This window comes from Oculina patagonica, chromosome 4 (assembly GCF_052425735.1).
Source record: "Oculina patagonica isolate OP01 chromosome 4, crgOcupat, whole genome shotgun sequence".
NCBI classification, from domain to species: Eukaryota; Metazoa; Cnidaria; class Anthozoa; order Scleractinia; family Oculinidae; genus Oculina; species Oculina patagonica.
In genome coordinates, this window is record NC_135761.1 from 16,998,719 (window position 1) to 17,017,234 (window position 18,516).

The 18,516-nt window shown below is 38.1% G+C and overlaps 2 protein-coding genes across 2 annotated transcripts; one reads left to right on the forward strand and one right to left on the reverse strand.

Moving 5' to 3' along the window:
* Positions 1–10: 10 nt before the first annotated feature.
* Positions 11–10,095, forward strand: LOC144649764 (saccharopine dehydrogenase-like oxidoreductase). The gene is made up of 12 exons (XM_078509346.1): positions 11–235; positions 1,245–1,351; positions 1,575–1,655; positions 2,193–2,322; positions 2,635–2,684; positions 3,032–3,168; positions 4,208–4,442; positions 4,889–4,945; positions 5,827–5,894; positions 6,145–6,197; positions 8,235–8,310; positions 9,397–10,095. Exons 1-12 carry the CDS (start codon positions 61–63, stop codon positions 9,503–9,505), a joined length of 1,278 nt encoding a protein of 425 aa, XP_078365472.1. The 5' UTR covers positions 11–60; the 3' UTR covers positions 9,506–10,095.
* LOC144649767 (transmembrane prolyl 4-hydroxylase-like) lies at positions 9,839–17,734 on the reverse strand. The gene is made up of 10 exons (XM_078509350.1): positions 17,091–17,734; positions 16,868–16,952; positions 16,066–16,235; positions 15,836–15,897; positions 15,673–15,707; positions 12,640–12,790; positions 11,964–12,021; positions 11,272–11,384; positions 11,021–11,111; positions 9,839–10,776 (listed from the first exon to the last, which is right to left on the reverse strand). The coding sequence occupies exons 1-10, from the start codon at positions 17,235–17,237 to the stop codon at positions 10,477–10,479; spliced, it is 1,212 nt and encodes a 403-aa protein (XP_078365476.1). The 5' UTR covers positions 17,238–17,734; the 3' UTR covers positions 9,839–10,476.
* Positions 17,735–18,516: the final 782 nt, after the last annotated feature.

Genomic DNA, 18,516 nt, shown 5'->3' on the forward strand with positions numbered 1-18,516 from the left:
AGTCATAACCAGTCTTCCCGCGACTCAGCAACTTGTTGTTTCTCATCACTGACAAAAAACATGGCTAACGCTGAAAAGCAATTTAGCATCGTTGTGTTCGGAGCAAGTGGATTTACTGGCCAGTTTGTGGTGAGAGAGGTGGCAAGAAACTGCAAAGGAAAGTTTAAGTGGGCTGTAGCTGGTCGCAGTAAAGACAAATTGGAAAAAGTTTTGCAGGAGACTGCAGACGAGCTCGGTACGTGCTCCAGCTCAAGTGTTGTTTTCTTGTTCGATCGCTCGTAGTGTATTTTGAGGCGTTTCTGTCATTGATTTTAGTCTGATGGGCAGGAAATGAAAATGCTAAAGATATCTTTTTTTATTCCTCGTACAGTATCATAGAACACTTTATAAAGGCGCAATAGATTCAGACAAAATTGATTCAGACTATCTGTTGCAACACGCAGAGAACTTTGGACCCCTGTGACATAAAAAAATTATTTATTTCGGTCACGCGACACATGCATGTCGTTCCAAAGAATGTACCTGTTAGGTGCAGCAGTATTATGAATTCTGTAATTATACAATTCAGAGGGCGATATGTTTACAAGAGGTGTGAATCTACAATGTAGATTCTTGAGGATCTAGTAGGGACCTGAAGGATCTTTGCAAAACTGACTGTTGCCAGGATCCTTGAAGATCTGTGAGGATTGTAAATGAAGGTTCAGTGAATCCGTAGGAAGATCGACATAAGATTGTAATGCCAATCCATAATAGCACTCAAGAGTGGTTTAGAGGTTTTCGCCATGTGAAAAAAAAAACAAAAAAAAACAAAAAAATCTTTGGAACAACCGTGTAACTAAAAAAATAATAAAATATTTATTTCCAGTCCTGCAACAGGTGTATGAAAACAATACAGTGGCGGATCTAGGAGAGGGACCTGGGGGACCCAGGCCCCCACCTTAATTTCTGGCTAAACCAAGGCTTACATTTTGCTGGGAAAAAAAATTATTTTCGAGGGCGGGCCCCCCTCTTATTCTTGGAGTCTGGATGAGCGGACCCCCCCATTTACCTGAGCGTCTGGATCCGCCACTGCAATAATATCCTCAGCCTAAAATTGAAAGCAACAACAACAAAGTGTGAAATAAATGTCCACCCATCTTGCTTGATTACATGTAAATACAATAATACTGTATCTCTTCTAGGCTTGTGCAATATCATTTTTTTTATTTTGTATGTTGGTCTGTTTACAATACATTTATCTCTAGGCTACGATGTTAAGGATGTTGGTGTGATTGTTGCCGATGTCAGTGATGAATCATCGCTGAATGCAATGTGTTCTTCAGCCAAGATGATCCTAAACTGTGTTGGTCCGGTAATGTGGACTTTTTTCATTTTCATTTTCCTGTTTTACGAGACAAGTATAATTAAAATTACTTATCCAACAGATACAGCATACTGTCTGATTGTTTTATATAGTTTGTAACACGCAAACAGAAATAAAATGCCAGCAGTATTTTGAAAAAGCTTTGGTTTGGTTTTATAACACTCACTCCAGTTGAAAACTGCTCAAATTTGTTTTATTGATTTTTCCATAGTATCGGTTTTATGGAGAACCTGTTGTTAAGGCAGCAGTAGAGAATGGATGTCATCATTTGGACATCAGTGGAGAGCCAGAGGTGAGACACAATATGCCCTTATTAATGTGTTATTCACAATCAAAGTATTCTTTTAAGCATCAGAGCCACATTTGTGCAAACTTGAATGTTCAACTACAATGACAGTAACAAACAGTGTAGAGACCTTAGAAAGGAGTAAAACAGGAACTGGGATTTGGGCAAATTTTCATTGGGAAAATGAGATCTGGGTCACTGGGACTGGGATTTGGTCGCTGGGAATGGGAATCACAGACAGTCTAAAAACAATAGAACTGGGACTGGGATTTTAAAAATTTGGGAAAACAGTAGGCTGGGAAAATGGGATTTATATCCACCCCCCTTCCCCTTCAGGATTACATGTGTTACCTGCGTTACTGATTAAGGAGGGGACAACCTCGGAGTGTTGTTACTATCCCCACCCCCCTATAAATGGGATTACAGGTTACCCTTGTAACAGTTTGTTAGTAAATGAACCAATATGCAGACATGTAAGTCTAATGTGGTAACTCAATCAAATAAAGATTTTTATTAATAATAACAATATGAATCTTGTTTCAGTTCCTGGAGAAAATGCAGTTTCAGTACCATGACCAGGCCGTGCAAAATGGTGTCCACATTGTTGGTACTTGTGGATTTGATAGCATTCCAGCAGATATGGGTGTGGTGTTTACACAAGAAAATTTTCCAGGTTTCGTATTTTTATTTACAGTCATGGTTGAACAATAACTTATGGACACTTACCATTAGTCAGAACTGGTCGGCCAGCCGGACCGGTATATTCGTGTACAGAATTCTGTTGTTAGTCAGTACGTAATTAACATGAAAAATATGCTAAAAAAACGTTTAAAACAAGGGTCTTTAATTTCGCGATATCGTGAAAATTGCGAAAATTAAGTCCCGTGAAAATAAGTAACAATAAAATACATACATGTATGCATGTACACATGTACGTGTATCACTATGTGGTTCTGTTGTTAAATTATTCTGATTTTTGTTTCAGGTGAATTGTGTCACTTGGAGAGCTTTTTAACGATGCATTCTGGCCCCAAGGTAGTTTACATGTATACCTGTAGCTTCGCTAAGTCCTAAGACATACAAATAAAGTACTTATTTATGCCAATGTACATGTAAATGAAACACAGTACTTACCCTCTAGTCTAGTTCAAATTTCTCCTAAACATAAAAACTGACAAGGCTTGATAGGAACTACGGACAGAGTCTTTTAATAATTTAATAATTTTAATGAGTAATTTTAAAACAAACAGAGGAATGTCTCATCAGTCTTCATTCTTGCCCTCCCCTCTCCTTCCCCTCCTCCCCACTTCTTATGAGTAGATCTGGCTCCTGCCTGAGTGATATGCATGTAGATTCTAAGCAGTCCATTTTTACTTTATCAGGGATCTAAAGGTCATTTTGGAACTTATCAATCAATCATTCATGGCATAGCAAGTGCCAGGGAAGGAAACCTGGAAAAACTCAGGAAACAGTTATATCCAAACCCAATGCCAAAGTTTGGGCCAAAATTGGCCAGACGGTTGGTAGTTCATATATTTTATCTTTTCAATAAAATAATATTGTAGTGATGCAATACCTTAAAGAAGTTCATCAGTAACAATAATAGTTGCTTACAGAACAAACATTGCATCTTTTTTTCACAACTGGACATAATTACTAAATTTGTAAACAGTGAACCCCAAATATGAAATTATAACTACCGGTAAAATTATGCTGGGTGCATGAACAGTGTACAAAATATAAATGTACCTTTAGAATAACTTGACTACATGTACTTGAATTTAAAATCCAAAATTAATGTTATTTGTACTGTTGGTATGGATTTGAAAGCCTGTAAGCAATATCTTATATCCATTTTCCAGACCTGAAAACATAAAGGTTGAGGTAAAGCTATCATCTGCAAAAAAGTTTGACCTCAGCTATAGTTACTGATGTGTAATGCTTTCATGGTACATGAAAATGATCATTAATTTAAACATGACTGTGTAAGTATGAAAAAAATTGAAAATTGGTTTGGAAGTAGTGTAGACTGAAATTTCTGAATCTAATAATTAATTATAATCTCACCTCTGTATGAACTGTGTTACATGAAACTCATTGACAAGAGTTATAAAGTCAGGGTTATATCTAGGATTTATTGTTTGCAGGCGAAGTCCCAAGTGGCCAAAGGCCAATAGCTTCCTAGGGAGGTTTGAGAGCATGCCCCCCTCCAGAATTTTTTTTTGAAATGAATATGCGCTGAGATGCAAGCAGACAGGTGCATTTTGAGACACAATTAGTGTCCTAAGACAGGGATTACTTCATGTGCACTGACCTCATCGATCGCGTCTGGATGAATTTTCTGATAATAAAAATATAGTTACTTAATATATACTGTAATGATAAAATGTTTTTTGGGGGGAAGCTGGGCATTTTTTTTGGGGGGGGAAGCTAGATTTTTTTTGGGGGGGGGGAGCTTCTACCCCTCAAATACCCGTGATAGAACCCTGTATTAAGTTCTGTTGTTAGTTTAAGTCACAAAATTAATGTTATACTGATTAATATATTTGTCTATCTAGAGGTTTCATTTCATACAGCCGTGAGGTCCAGAAGTGGTGTATCCCCTTCATGGGAGCTGATCCATCTGTTGTAAGGAGATCGCAGCGACACTTTGTTGATGTGCGGAATAAAAAGCCAGTTCAGTTTGGTGCATATATCACTTGGCCACTGCTTGTCATTTTCCTCTTCATGTTTTTTGGCTTCTTCTTTGCCCTGCTGTGTCAGTTCAAGAAGGGAAGAGATTTGTTAGAAAAGGCAAGTTACATTCAAAGTATTTTGACTTCATTATTAATGTACCTAGCAAATAACAACATGCAGTGAAAGAATCAATCTTATGCCTGCAGTGTACAGACCAACACACGTCTTAAGTCCGAGAACCAGAAATGCTCAGAAAGTCTTCAGCATTTGTTGGAATGAGCATCTTTGGACATTTTAGAGGTGCACCAGACAGGAAGTGACAGAGAGGGGGAGGAAAAACCCAACATGTACATATTACATGAATGCATAGTTTTACGGTATTTACTAATAACTAACTAATAATTATTTTTGTTTTAAAAACATTATCACAAAAATTCAGGCTGGACCATGAAATACTATTATAATGCTATTGATTTACCTGATCATCACACCGTAAGTTGCTACCAAATGACTTTTTGCTCTCATAACTAATGCTAGCTTTTTTTGCTGAATTTCTCTCACAGCACCCCAAGTTCTTTTCAGGTGGTTTCTTTTCACATGAAGGACCAACTAGAGAACAGGTAAATGGCATGGGTAATTTATGAAAAAATGTTAAATGTATTAAATAAATTAACGTTGCCATCTGTTAACAGTAACTAATTATGTTTTCTGGCAATCTTGGGAAACAAAATTAACTGGTTTCCCAAGGGACTAGTCATTCGTATTGTCATATACTGTAGAGCAACAAAGACTTGAAAAGACGGCAGTGGTCGGTCAACATTCGCAGGCAACAGTGTCCTGTTACCCTCTGACTCCATTGATTTTACAATGTTGCCCGCTCAAAGACTTTTGGCGGGGAAACAGTTTATTTACAGTTTGTTAGATGTCCTTCATGTGACCTCGAGGTAGCCAATACGAGTGCACACTGTTGAGAAAAAAATTCCAGCTATTTTACAACTATTCACCGAAGAAGAGGTGGCTAGTAGTATATTTACTGAGCCGCAAAGTGGCGAGGCAAATGTATCTTCCGTAGCCACCAACACTGAGGTGAATAGTTGTTTTAGTATTATACTCAAACAGTGAGATAATATAGCCCTAAAGGACGACTTTTGATCAGTTTATTCTGTTAACGAGTGTAGTTTTTGCAAGCGAGTTGCTCGGAGGTGAATAGCAAAGGATATTTGGAGTTTTAGTAGCCAATCAGCGTGCGCCATAACACTATCCCCTGTTTGATATAATTTTTATTATACTAATTAAAATAATAATACACAATGTCAACATGTGTAAGCTGCATAATTGTAGATTCAGGATGACTTTTCAGGTGAGAGACAATCGTGTTTAAAATTAAACTTGGGGCACTGAACTCTACTAGTCACAGCATTCAGTGTACAGGGTCCGCTTGACTTTGAACATTATTTGTAGTGGCATGTCAATAATTCCTTTTGTTGTGCCATTTTCACAGATGGCGGAGACATCATTCTCTTTTGCATTTCATGGAGCTGGTTACAGCCAGAAAGCTGTACAATCAGGGTAGGAAATTTTTTAATCTCTTTTTGCACTCATTGCGGACCTTTGGCTCTTTGCCATCTGTTTTATGGCTGATGTAATATTTCTCTGCATGAATGCAAACCTCTAGGTCTAGTTTATAATTAAAGCACACAATCAGATAGTTTTGCGCATAAATTAGTTGTTGTCAAGGGGTTAAATAGTTATACAGTATGTTTTGCGGCACTGCTTGAGTTTAATGTCAGTGCTAATTTGTGTAAAATCTTGATTTCAGGACTCTCCCACCTAAACCTGATGGTCAGATTGAAACCAAAGTTACAGGACCTGGTGGGTTAAAATTAATCTTGTTTCTCCTTGCTTATCAAAAGCTGATGGTTGGCGTTTTTTCCGGGCTTTCTTTGACTTGTTTTCTTGGCTTTCATTGACTTTTTTTCCAGACTATTTATTATAAGCCTAAATTTTCCTGGCTTTCTTGTTGTTTTTTCCATAAATTTCCAGACCCTTTTTCTGCATTTTTGGCCAGCTTTTACCCTGGCTTACTTGCCCTTTATATTGCTTTCTAGGCCTTTTGTCCTGGCCTTTCTGGCCTTTGTCCAGCTTTCTGGCCCTTTCCCTTGCTTTTCTTGGCATTGTTCTCTAGCTTTCTTTGCCATTTCTCCACCTTTTTTTATATTCCCAGTTATTCCCAGCTTTTTCAAGCTATATTTCCAGTTATTTCCCGCTTTTTCAAGCTATATTTCCAGTTATTTCCAGCTTTTTCAAGCTATGTTTCCAGTTATTTCCAGCTTTTTCAAGCTTTATTTCCAGTTTTTTCCAGCTTTTTCAAGCTATAATTTATTTCCAGTTATTTCCAGCTTTTTCAAGCTTTATTTCCAGTTTTTTCCAGCTTTTTCAAGCTATATTTCCAGTTACTTCCAGCTTTTTCAAGCTTTATTTCCAGTTTTTCCAGCTTTTTCAAGCTTTATTTCCAGTTACTTCCAGCTTTTTCAAGCTACATTTCCAGTTTTTCCAGCTTTTTCAAGCTATATTTCCAGTTACTTCCAGCTTTTCACGCTATATTTCCAGTTATCTCCAGCTTTTCATGCTATATTTCCAGTTATTCCCAGCTTTTTCAAGCTATATTTCCAGTTATTTCCAGCTTTTTCAAGCTATATTTCCAGTTATTTCCAGCTTTTTCAAGCTTTATTTCCAGCTTTTTCAAGCTATATTTCCAGTTATTTCCAGCTTTTTCAAGCTATATATTTCCAGTTACTTCCAGCTTTTGCAAGCTTTATTTCCAGCTTTTTCAAGCTTTATTTCCAGTTTTTTCCAGCTTTTTCAAGCTATATTTCCAGTTACTTCCAGCTTTTGCAAGCTTTATTTCCAGCTTTTTCAAGCTATATTTCCAGTTATTTCCAGCTTTTTCAAGCTTTATTTCCAGCTTTTTCAAGCTATATTTCCAGCTTTTTCAAGCTATATATTTCCAGTTACTTCCAGCTTTTGCAAGCTTTATTTCCAGCTTTTTCCAGGCTATATTTCCAGTTTTTTCCAGCTTTTTCAAGCTATATTTCCAGTTACTTCCAGCTTTTGCAAGCTTTATTTCCAGCTTTTTCAAGCTATATTTCCAGTTATTTTCAGCTTTTACAAGCTTAATTTCCAGTTATTTCCAGTTTCCAGTTATGTCCAACTTTTTCAGCTATATTTCCAGTTATTTCCAGCTTTTCACGCAATATTTCTAGTTATTTCCAGCTTTTTCAAGCTATATTTCCAGTTACTTCCAGCTTTTTCAAGCTATATTTCCAGTTATTTCCAGCTTTTTCAAGCTATATTTCCAGTTACTTCCAGCTTTTTCAAACTATATTTCCAGTTATTTCCAGCTTTTTCAAGCTTTATTTTCAGCTTTTTCAAGCTATATTTCCAGTTATTTCCAGCTTTTTCAAGCTATATTCCCAGTTATTTCCAGCTTTTTCAAGCTATATTTCCAGTTACTTCCAGCTTTTTCAAGCTATATTTCCAGTTACTTCCAGCTTTTTCAAGCTATATTTCCAGTTATTTCCAGCTTTTTCAAGCTTTATTTCCAGCTTTTTCAAGCTATATTTCCAGTTATTTCCAGCTTTTTCAAGCTTTATTTCCAGTTATTTCCAGCTTTTCACGCTATATTTCTAGTTATTTTCAGCTTTTACAAGCTTTATTTCCAGTTATTTTCAGTTTCCAGTTATGTCCAACTTTTTCAGCTATATTTCCAGTTATTTCCAGCTTTTTCCAGCTTTATTTCCAGCTTTTTCAAGCTATATTTCCAGTTATTTCCAGCTTTTTCAAGCTTTATTGCCAGTTTCATTGACAAAGTATCATAGCCAATGTTGTTTTTATTTGTTGTCCCTTTAGAGGCAGGGTATGTAGCCACACCCATCTGCATTGTGCAGGCTGCATTGGTGATCCTGGAGGAAACCTTGCCAAACAGGTAATTCACGGTGATTTTGCTTAACCTGTTAAATGCGATCATTTGTTTGCTTTGGAGTTATAATCTCAACTCAAACAAATGCAGAACATCTAAAACAATTAAAGAGAGCTTATTACATGAAGGTTCACGTTGTTGTGCTTTAAGTACAGTCAACTCTCTCTAAGACGGACACCTTCAGGACCGACCGCAGCTGTCCGTCTTAGAGAGGTGTCCGCCTTGTAGAGAGTCGAGATAACATGTCACCAGTAATTCTAAGATAATAAAGCTAAATCTTTGCACAATGCAACAAACCTTTGCTAATTATTACTGCAATAAGACTGAAATAATAAAAGGAACGTATATGCTTGTTAATGCAAAAATTGAGAGCTTCTACAGACTGTAATACTGTAAGTAGAAAACGACCTCTTTAGTGACCATACACTTAAACAGAGAAGTAACCGTTAAAGCGTCATTGTTTTGGTTAGTAAGCTTGGTATACATGTGTCCTTAGGGCGCTGACTAACCTTGCTTTAGGTCGATACGAAGTTTGGAAGTATGTTCACCAATAAAACATAATAAAAAGCACTTTTCAAGTGTCCGTTGTCCGTCTTAGAGAGGTGTCCGTCTTATAGGGAGTTTGGTTACAGTAAAATGACTGAAAAACGGCAGGGACTGTCACCAGGTGCCCGTCTTATAGAGGTGTCCGTTAAGAGAGAGTTGACTGTATTGTAGAATTCTGGAAGTAGCTGGATCGCTACTTTCTCCAGTTCAACAGCCATCAGGGCCCTACAAGCTTCTAGCTTTAAACAGTGTACCGTGTCTTGATAAGGATAATTTATTTTAATTTATTATTTCATCTTACGTAGTTGTTTCTTTCAGATAGTAAATTCTGTAAATATAAGGCCAAAATAGTAGTTTTCGCATGTAATCAGCAAATTAAACAGCGTAAAGTCTGTTATATCAGTGAAAGAGATGATGTTATTTGTTGAGATGATGTTATTTGTATCAGTAAATTGAAGTGTGCTAAATGGGTGTTATCCACCCCTTGCGTCCTGTCAGACAAAGTGAACATTTCTACCGGTCTCAATTCATATATTTTTATTTCAGTGGTGGAGTTCTTACTCCAGCCGCCGCTTTCACCGGCACGTCCTTGATTGACCGCCTCAACGAACATGGCGTCAAGTTCACCGTGGTACGCTGTGAGGTTGAAGAGTAAGGCAAGCTGTTCAGCGGTCGCTCTCCCAAGAGAAGAGAGGGAGAGGGACAGATGGAAACAAGTGTGATGCCGAATGGTGTCCAAACGTATTACCTCTGATTTTTAGTGGCAGTTGAAAATAAACATGTGGTGTTATATTTTAGTATGCCTCTAAGAAGCGATGAAATCCTATCGGGAACAAAACAATGTATTTTAAAACAATTATCGTAAAGTGAATGAGTATCGTAACGAGAACACTTAAACTCAATAATAAAAAGGTATCCAACGTATCCGATCTTCAAATTAGGATTGGCTAAGATCAGAATTAGCTAGTGTTAGTAGCAGTTTTGTTAGTAATAGTTTTATTTCTTTGGTTTATTGTGTGACGCGGGAGTTTACACAATGCTCCGGGAACTTAGACGGCTCAAGCTTCAGAGCTTGATACAGCGTACATGTTTTGTTTGTTTGTTTGTTTTACCCACGTAGACTACTACAAAAAAAGCACTCTTTCTTTTAACCACTACAAAAACATAACCCTTATTTAGGAAAGTGACATTGTGGAATTATTGAATACACACTTAATAAGTAACGATAATAAAAATGAAATAATGGTAATGTGGGTTTTTAGTGTGGACTTTTTGCCTCTCAGTGTTAGCGCTATCTAGCTCAGTATCTTAATGAGGTCTCTTTGTCAAGACAATGATAAACGCCTGATTATTGCTGGCAGGATGTGAGCCTGTTTTCTTTTTTTTTTTTTCTTTTTTGAGACATATGCACAAGAGTCCATAGAACTCTTAGGAACACAAACGCAAGAACATTAATCGCAACATCTGATCATCTAAACCTTGTGGTGGCTAAATTAGTAAAAAAACAATGTTTACTTTATTATAAAACGTATTTAATTTTGACCGAGAAAATCTTTTCAGTGTTTCTATAAACAATTCCAAGAAAAGTTCTTAGTGTCTTCATTCCTTTGGTATCATTGTGCATGATCAAAGTGGTAGCACTTTCACTCTTTTTATCGTCGAATGCCTGTCATTCCATGTCCGCAAATCATTCCAGTTTTTTCCAATGATGTTTATCCAGCTATTTACAATCCATTTGTGACCCTTTATGACGTCACATCCCCCGTGGTATGACATGAGGTCGAGGCTCGACAGCCATCCTGTTGATTGATCGATCACGTGGTTATACCACATGATCGCAGTGCCTCGTTTTGGCTGAACTCTCAGGTTAGCTTTGGAGCAGTAAGTGCTTAAATTGGAGAGGTAATTGGATTTCCTTGTCCACGCCTAATAAAGGGAGAAATGAAAGTAGGAACACATAAGCGTGGAAACACAGTTTTATGGAACGATCAGACAGCGAAGCACGATGCTTTTGGTAGCCTAGTTACCAGGAGTATTTTTTTTCTTGTTTTGATGACTGTTTGAAGTCGCAAACCCTGGGGCATTCGGTGACAGCCCAGACTCCGGTGAGCTAAAATCGCCTGGGGTCAAGCCTGAGTTTTTATGGCATGGTGGTATGGTAATCACGAACCTGGAGCTTGAATGTTCCATTATCGGCGATTGGAAAAGCTGTTTCTCCTCCTTCCTCGACGTCATTGAGAAAATACAGAATAGTTATATACCTACAAAATAAACGAACATATACGGTAGTTATTGACCACTCGTTTGGATTGTAAAGAATAGTTTAAAACTATCAAGTAGAACTTTCGGCCGCTTAGGAAAGTATGCGTTATTTATCGCAAGGAACATGAGAACATGTATTACTTGTCTTGCCCGACTGACCTGCAAATACGACATTTATCCAATGACCGGCGATCACAGCAAGAATCCTCGGCGTGGACTGAGTGTGAGTCATAATGGCAGTGGTAATGACCGCCCGGGCCATATTTTACGGCCTGCAATGAATATATCTACGAGGTTTACAAAAGGGAAAAATCACTTCGAAATGGATTCTCGGTAGTCATTCTTTACCAATTACCGACATTACCATAAGATTAGCCAGCCTGCGCAGTGCCGACAAGAAAGCTAGCTAAAGGGGTATCGAATGGTCTGCGCGAACATGCAAGCACAGCGTTTTTCTTTGCGAGCACGAGCATTGACAAAAGAAAGCCTTGAGAGCAACGAGAACTTTAAAAAAGACTACCTCCACTAAAAGCCGAGCGTGCGAGCGCGAACACGAGCAAACGTAGCCTGCGTAGCAGGCGCCGTAGTTTCTAGCGCGCGTATGGGAGAAACGCGAAAGGCGCGAGAGGGCCACGCGAGGAAAAAAATTTCTCCTCGCGCGGCCTTCTCGCGATCGCGCACTCTTTTAAACGCGCTAAAAACTACATAGACGCCTGCTACGCAGGCTAGAGCGAACGAGCACCCACTAAAATTTTTCGAGCATTCTGAGCAGAAGCCTAATTTTGCAAGCACTGCAAAATTTTGAGGAACCATTCATGACCCCTAGCTAAACGAGTGCTAATCGCACATACCACTGGCGTTTCACTGCCTCTTATTACTTCAATTGGAAGGCCCGTGAGCGCAGCCTTTCTGGAACGAAAGAGTAAGGGAATTAGTCAGGTGAAGATTGCCTACCAATAATTTAACGAATAACTGAATTTGAAAGGACCTGCTGTTGGCATTATCCCTTAATATCCATCGCAGTACCCAAATTCGCAAGTAGCCAATCAGAAGCGCGATCTACCGTCCTGATATCCTACGATATCAAGTCACTGACCTGATACGCCACGATATCATGGGCACTTTCAAGTAAAGTAGTGTTACCGTGCGATGAACCTCGTAATTTAATATTAGCTAGTGTTTGACGGTCGTGAAAGAAGTAAAAACTTTCCCGCCAAAACTAAACGTGACCACGCTCACCAATTGCGCGATGTTTGGCAACGAGTACTGAAACATTCATACTGAAACAATAGAGTCGGAGTTCACAAATTTGTCGCTTAATTCTGAATTTGGGTACGATAAAAACTTAATCGTACCTTTTTGGTACGCTTCGGCGGCATCAGTATCAGGCTCATATGGTCTCGCCATGGGTACGAAGCGTACCAAAAAGTTACGATTAGGTATAAATATAGTATCTCAAGCTGCCTTTGAAATAGCTACCATCGTTCAACAGGAACATCGAGCACAAGCTCTAGTTGACATACTCACTTTATATCCAGTGTCACTGCAACTTTGTCATTCACAAGGAAATCAATGAAGGTCTGGTTGCTATGGCGACCTTTGACTTTGGGTTCCAGACTTACTTCTTTTACATACTTCATGATATCAGTTGGCTGAAATTCACTTCGGTGAATCACTCCTGTGGGAAAGTAAGAGCATAGTTAGTAGAGTGATTAGAGGAATGCAACCACTCCAACGATGGACTAGCATCCCAGATGTGAGAAGAAATATTCTAAGCTGCTTAAAGGAGCAGTGCCACGAGATTTTAAGTCATTTTTCTGATTTCTTCCAAAGTGAAGAAAACCTCAGAATAATAGTTGTGTAGTGTAAAAAACAACAAAGGAGTAATAAAAACGCAACAAGCAGCTATTTCAAAAAGAAATAGTGTTTCGTTTCCAGATTGCGGAAGGGTGAAAATAGTGTAACACTTAAGGAGAGATGGGTTGGCGGTTTACTTTAATTTGGAGAAGGTCCTAGTGTATGTTGAATTTGACGAATTTATGCACGAGTGAAGAATGAAAAGAAGAACTTCATATTCAGTAGTAACTTAAATTCCCATTTAACATCTACTGTCCATTTTATGTAAAGGAGACATAAACAACGTCCTGTTGCAGTTTGGCTTTCACTGGAGAGTTCAAGTAACATGTAAATATTTCTCTTTATAGAAATAGCATGTGTCTTTCTCTCTAAATTAAGTTAAGTGAAGGGAGCTTGCCTTTATCGCTTTTACTCATCCAGTGAAAATTAAAATGATTATTTTTATTTCTGCAGAACACTTTTTGGCTTAAAAATGGCACCTGATAGCATAACTTTGAATGTTAAATGAATGGAAAAATAACTTACAGAAAATATTTAAATATATTCCTATCAATTTCGGGAAACATCAAACCACAAGAGTAAAATGCAAGATCAGAGTAATGCAATTAATTTAAATGGTTTATTTTTTGAAACAAACAATCCTAAAATAAATCAGTTCCATAAATAAAGTGTTTTGTGACTACTGATCTCTGATAAAATGCAAAACAACACTTTAATCGTAGATGAAATTATTACCTTTTGACAAAAAGCTTAAGGTATATACTTCTCTGAGTTGATCACATGCTCAAATCAAATAAATGCCAAATTCAAGACAAACCAAAACCCTGGTCGACAAGAACAGAGATAAGCACACTGTTTCGAAGCCAGTTCTTCAAAATCAAATGCCTGTTGTCACTTTACAAAGACACGTAAACAACCAGGGCAAATTAATGTCAAAACCTACCATACACAGATTTTTAACCGGGATTTTTAATTAAGCAAAATTCAAGTTTAAAGAAAGTTTTATGTTATATGTTATATATAGTCATACCAGGATTGTATTTTGCTCGATCCGTGCTGCACGCTCTTCCGGCAAACATAAAATTATCTCCACAGAATAACCAAGTCGCTTCTGTTGTCAGTGTAACAGCCTTACATTGGTGACACTGATAATAACGATTTGCATTTTTGGCGATACTGTGGAGTTTCGATCAGACCGCGATGGCTTTGAATAATCCATATCCATATCTTCTTACAATGAATCCTGGTATCGGATCTTCAATATTTTTATGAATCCAAATAATGTTTATATCATTAATTTTATCTCAGAAATCTGCTCCAGCAGTTGCAACGGTAGTTAATGTTGAGCGGTAATACATCAACTAAGGAGACGAATTTAGTTCAACACGGCAGTTGCACACCTTTGCTATTCGATACTGTCCGTACAAAATTTAAAATTTGAACAGAACTTGACTGTCTTCTTTTTCGTTCTCAACTTTCCGTGCAGACTCGAATGTTTTTGCGACGCACGTGACACTGATCACGCAATTCCGTGTACATCCACGCGAGAACCCACGCAATTTTGCGTGTATTCGCGCTGTTTGTGAGGTCGAAGATGCCGTGAATTTTCATGTACAAATAGAATAGGGCAATCTCCCACATTTATACATTCCTCTGTTGCATGAAGTGAAATTAACTTTGTAACTCACCTGCAAATATGCACTTCTCTTTGTAGCGCACTTAAGCCCTACCGTGCGAGCAAATACGAGATACGCCAAGTCATCCCGTTTTTCTTTGCGCTTGCAAACACTGGTTGGTGGAAATTTACTTCCTTTTCAGAATAATATTAAACGCCACGAGAGCTTTCTCTAGTTTTCTTACAATGCATCGCTTTAATCAAACTTAAAACCATTGCAGTTGTTAGATATTTCTGTTTGCAACTAATCTCAATATTTTTAGTCATGCTGAGGAATATATTTCCGATATTTGAAGAACATGTTTCTACGAAATTAATTGCCATCGGTCATACGTATTTACTACGTGGTTACGACCGTTCTTGTGATTGGATAGCAGCCTCCCGTGCGAGCAAACACGACAAGTCATCCCGTTTTTGTTTGCGTTTGCAAACACTGATTGGTGGAAATTTACTTCCGTTTCAGAAAATCGCTAGAATGTTTACTTAACAATTAAACGCTACGAGAGCTTTCTCTAGTTTTCTTACAATACATCGCCTTAATCAAACTTAAAACCATTGCATTCGTCAGATATTTCTGTTTGCAACGAATCTCAATATTTTTTGATCATGCTGAGGAATATCTTTCCGATATTTGAAGAACATGTTTTTGCGAAATTAATTGCCTTCGGTCAAACGTATTTACTTTGTGGTTACGACCGTTCTTCTGATTGGATAGTAGCCCCCACTGTGTAAATAGTTCACATCGAAGCCAAAATAATACCGTATCGTTTCTGAGGAAACGAAACAAAAATAACCAATAATGGTTTCATCTGACGAAGATTAAGACGGATAACGAACGACAAACTTGAAAAAACTGTCCAGGTTTTCGAGATGGGTTGTCGGTGACGCTATCGAAACCAGGATAACCTCCGGCAGTATGCGTCACTTGGCTCGAGCCCGCCCCTTTTTTTAAGGGAAAACTACAGCAACTGAATAGTATGAAAGCAGCAAGCTACTGATATAAGAGAACGAAAGACAAAGTAACTAACCAGGCTTGAGTTTGCCAACGTTTAACGATTTCAACCTGCAAAAGCAATTCGTTTCGATCTACTTTAGTTATCTTTCAAGAAAGAACCAGGAATAGTAATAGTAAAATAGATAGCTCACAAAATAAAAAAAAAATAAGGTCACGTTAAGTTAAGCTGTGCTCACATTTTCTTTACATCATTTGCTGTGAAATGTAAATCCCGGATGTACCGCATACCAGCGATGACCTGTACAAGAGAAATTGATGTAGCAAGATGAAACATGCGTAAAATTTTGCTCGGGAATGTTTTTAGGAGGTGATTAATTCAAACAGATGCTAGAAGAAGCAAGCCTGTATCTTATCTGTATAGTAGAGCGTTTATATAAGTGAAATTGTCTAGCGGCTCGAAATATACCTCGTCCGTGTTTACAACGTCATCCCTGTTGAGATCCCAGTGTTCGAAAGAGGTCTGGGACAGAACGGTGTCCATGGAATAATGAAATACATCGCTATTCTCCAGTCTCCCGCCTTCTGCCAAGTCGAGAAGTCGGGATGTCTCGGCTTCACTTAAGAAGTTGCGAATTTCTGAAAACAAGCAAAGGGCGTGTTTATTGAAAAGTTCGTTAACAATCACTGTTCGAAACTGATCTCGGTCAGAAAGGTTTTTTATACGAGCTAAGCAATCGCATTGTTGAAGCTCATATGATGATCGCACTGGAGTCGTTTAAAAGAAAATTGTTACAGAAAATACTGTATTGATATAGAAATATTCACACTCAAGGGAGCTTTTTAGTGTAACTTTTTTTTTTTAAAAAGTTCAAGCCAAAATTAAGCTATACAGGGGTTTCATGTGAGAAAACACTGTGCCAACCGCAATAGCTGTCACCGTAATATCTCAATTGATTGGTCAAAACAACGAATATAAACTACGTCACCTAATGTATTCTATAAACAGGTCGTTGTCAATTGCTAATACCTTCAGTACCGCGCTTATTTAGTGGTCGGCCGGAATCTCATCCTATCAACCATTGTGTGAACACATAAACTCGTAGTTTACAAGATCTATGAGAAACAACTGTAACCGTTTAGAGTTTAAGATGTGATGAAGCCACTGGTCCTAAGCGTAACTCGGTCAACGTATAGTAGTGCTGGAGCAAAGCCTGTTTGCTAACAGGCTTGCGAACAGAAACGGAGCCTGTTTTTCAATAAATACCTACCAAAAATGGGAGGTCTCATACTCAGTGTTCTAACTGTGAAAGGTTCCTCATCTTTAATGAGTTCAATTTGTCGAACATAGCCAACCTGATACAACACAGTCAAAAATCAAAGATATAATTCCTTAAATTAAAACAATATTTCATTGACCAATCCTGCTTGAATAATAGTTCCAGTCTCAACCATGAAATATCAGCACATGCGATAAGTTAAAATTTTCTATACCTTGACAGGATCTAGTCGTGGTAGTTTCGTTCTCCTGATAATACATGGCCCGGGTACATCGTGAAATTGAGTCCGTCCAGTTGAATCACAAGCGACCAGTAAAATTACAAGCGTCGCTAGAATCAAACCATTGAAACTTGAACCCATTTTGAGTCTGTTGTGACGTTAAGAATGCATTCTGGAATTATCGTCGACGAAAAAATGAAGTTCAAAATCGAATTTTCTAGTTACAGCACCGGGTAAGATCAATAATCTGACCCACGTGTTCGTTCATAATGATTCAACAGGTACCAGTCTTTGTTGACAACATGTGGACGGTCGTGTTTTCTTTTAACGGTTTTTATTGCTTGCTTTAATATTTATTCCTCTCTCCAACATATATACATATTTGACAAAACGGTACAATAAAATACTTATTCTAGTAAAATACTTATACTGCTAAAATTTACAGGAGGTACGTCTTTGACAGCGCATCTTGACAAAAATGGCCAATTTTTTGAAGTTTATCGTTTGTGATCTGTCTTATTTAGTCTTCCTCCGTCTAAACCATCCTTGCCTATTTTCGGTTTATTATATAAATTCTTTGGTGTTTTCTACCGTAGAAAACTATAATTTTGAAAGCAGTTTTGTACATAAAAGTATCTTGGCATTGCTCCTTTAAAATGTTTCGTGATCCTCTGCTCCGTTTGTAGTCGTTTGGTGTTTCCATAGTTACTTATCACGTGTCCGCCCAGGTGGTCTTATCTTCAAGGTTTCTCCTGAACAGGCATGAGGATAACATTTTGACATTGCAAGAAAAAGACAACAATAACATTTGTGGCCTAACTCTCAGTAGTAGTCAGTCATTTTATTTTACTCTTGAAGGCAAGCATCAACAAACAATAACGCAATAACGCTGTCCACGTATCTGGGTTGCAATCAACCCGGCACAATCCGTAGTAAAGAGTTCGATTATATAGCAAACCATGGCAGTAATCAGAGCGTTTTCTTAACTGAACTTGTAACGAGCAGTGTGTTATGTGCTCTAAGGCCCGGTTCAGACGCCGATCTTTTCATGAGCCGAACCTAATTCCTTGAATTAAGTACATGAAAAGATCGGCGTCTGAATCAAATTAGAACGGCTATTTCAATTTGGAACGGCTGACCCGTTCTTCCCGCCTGGCTTGGCCGAGAATTTCGCCTGTGGAACGCCTTTGGAACGGCTTTGATTCAGACGCCGTACTTTTCGTGTGCTGATTCTAATTCATAAATTATTATAATGTATTTTTCCAGCAGGTTTGAGTGGTTTTATTGAAACTGTATTAGGAACGGCCTCGGAACGGCCAAAAAGTATGGCGTCTGAATCAAGAGTCCAAATTCGAATTGAGTTCGGCTCATGAAAAGTACGGCGTCTGAACCGGGCTCTAACCACCTGTAAAAGAACAAC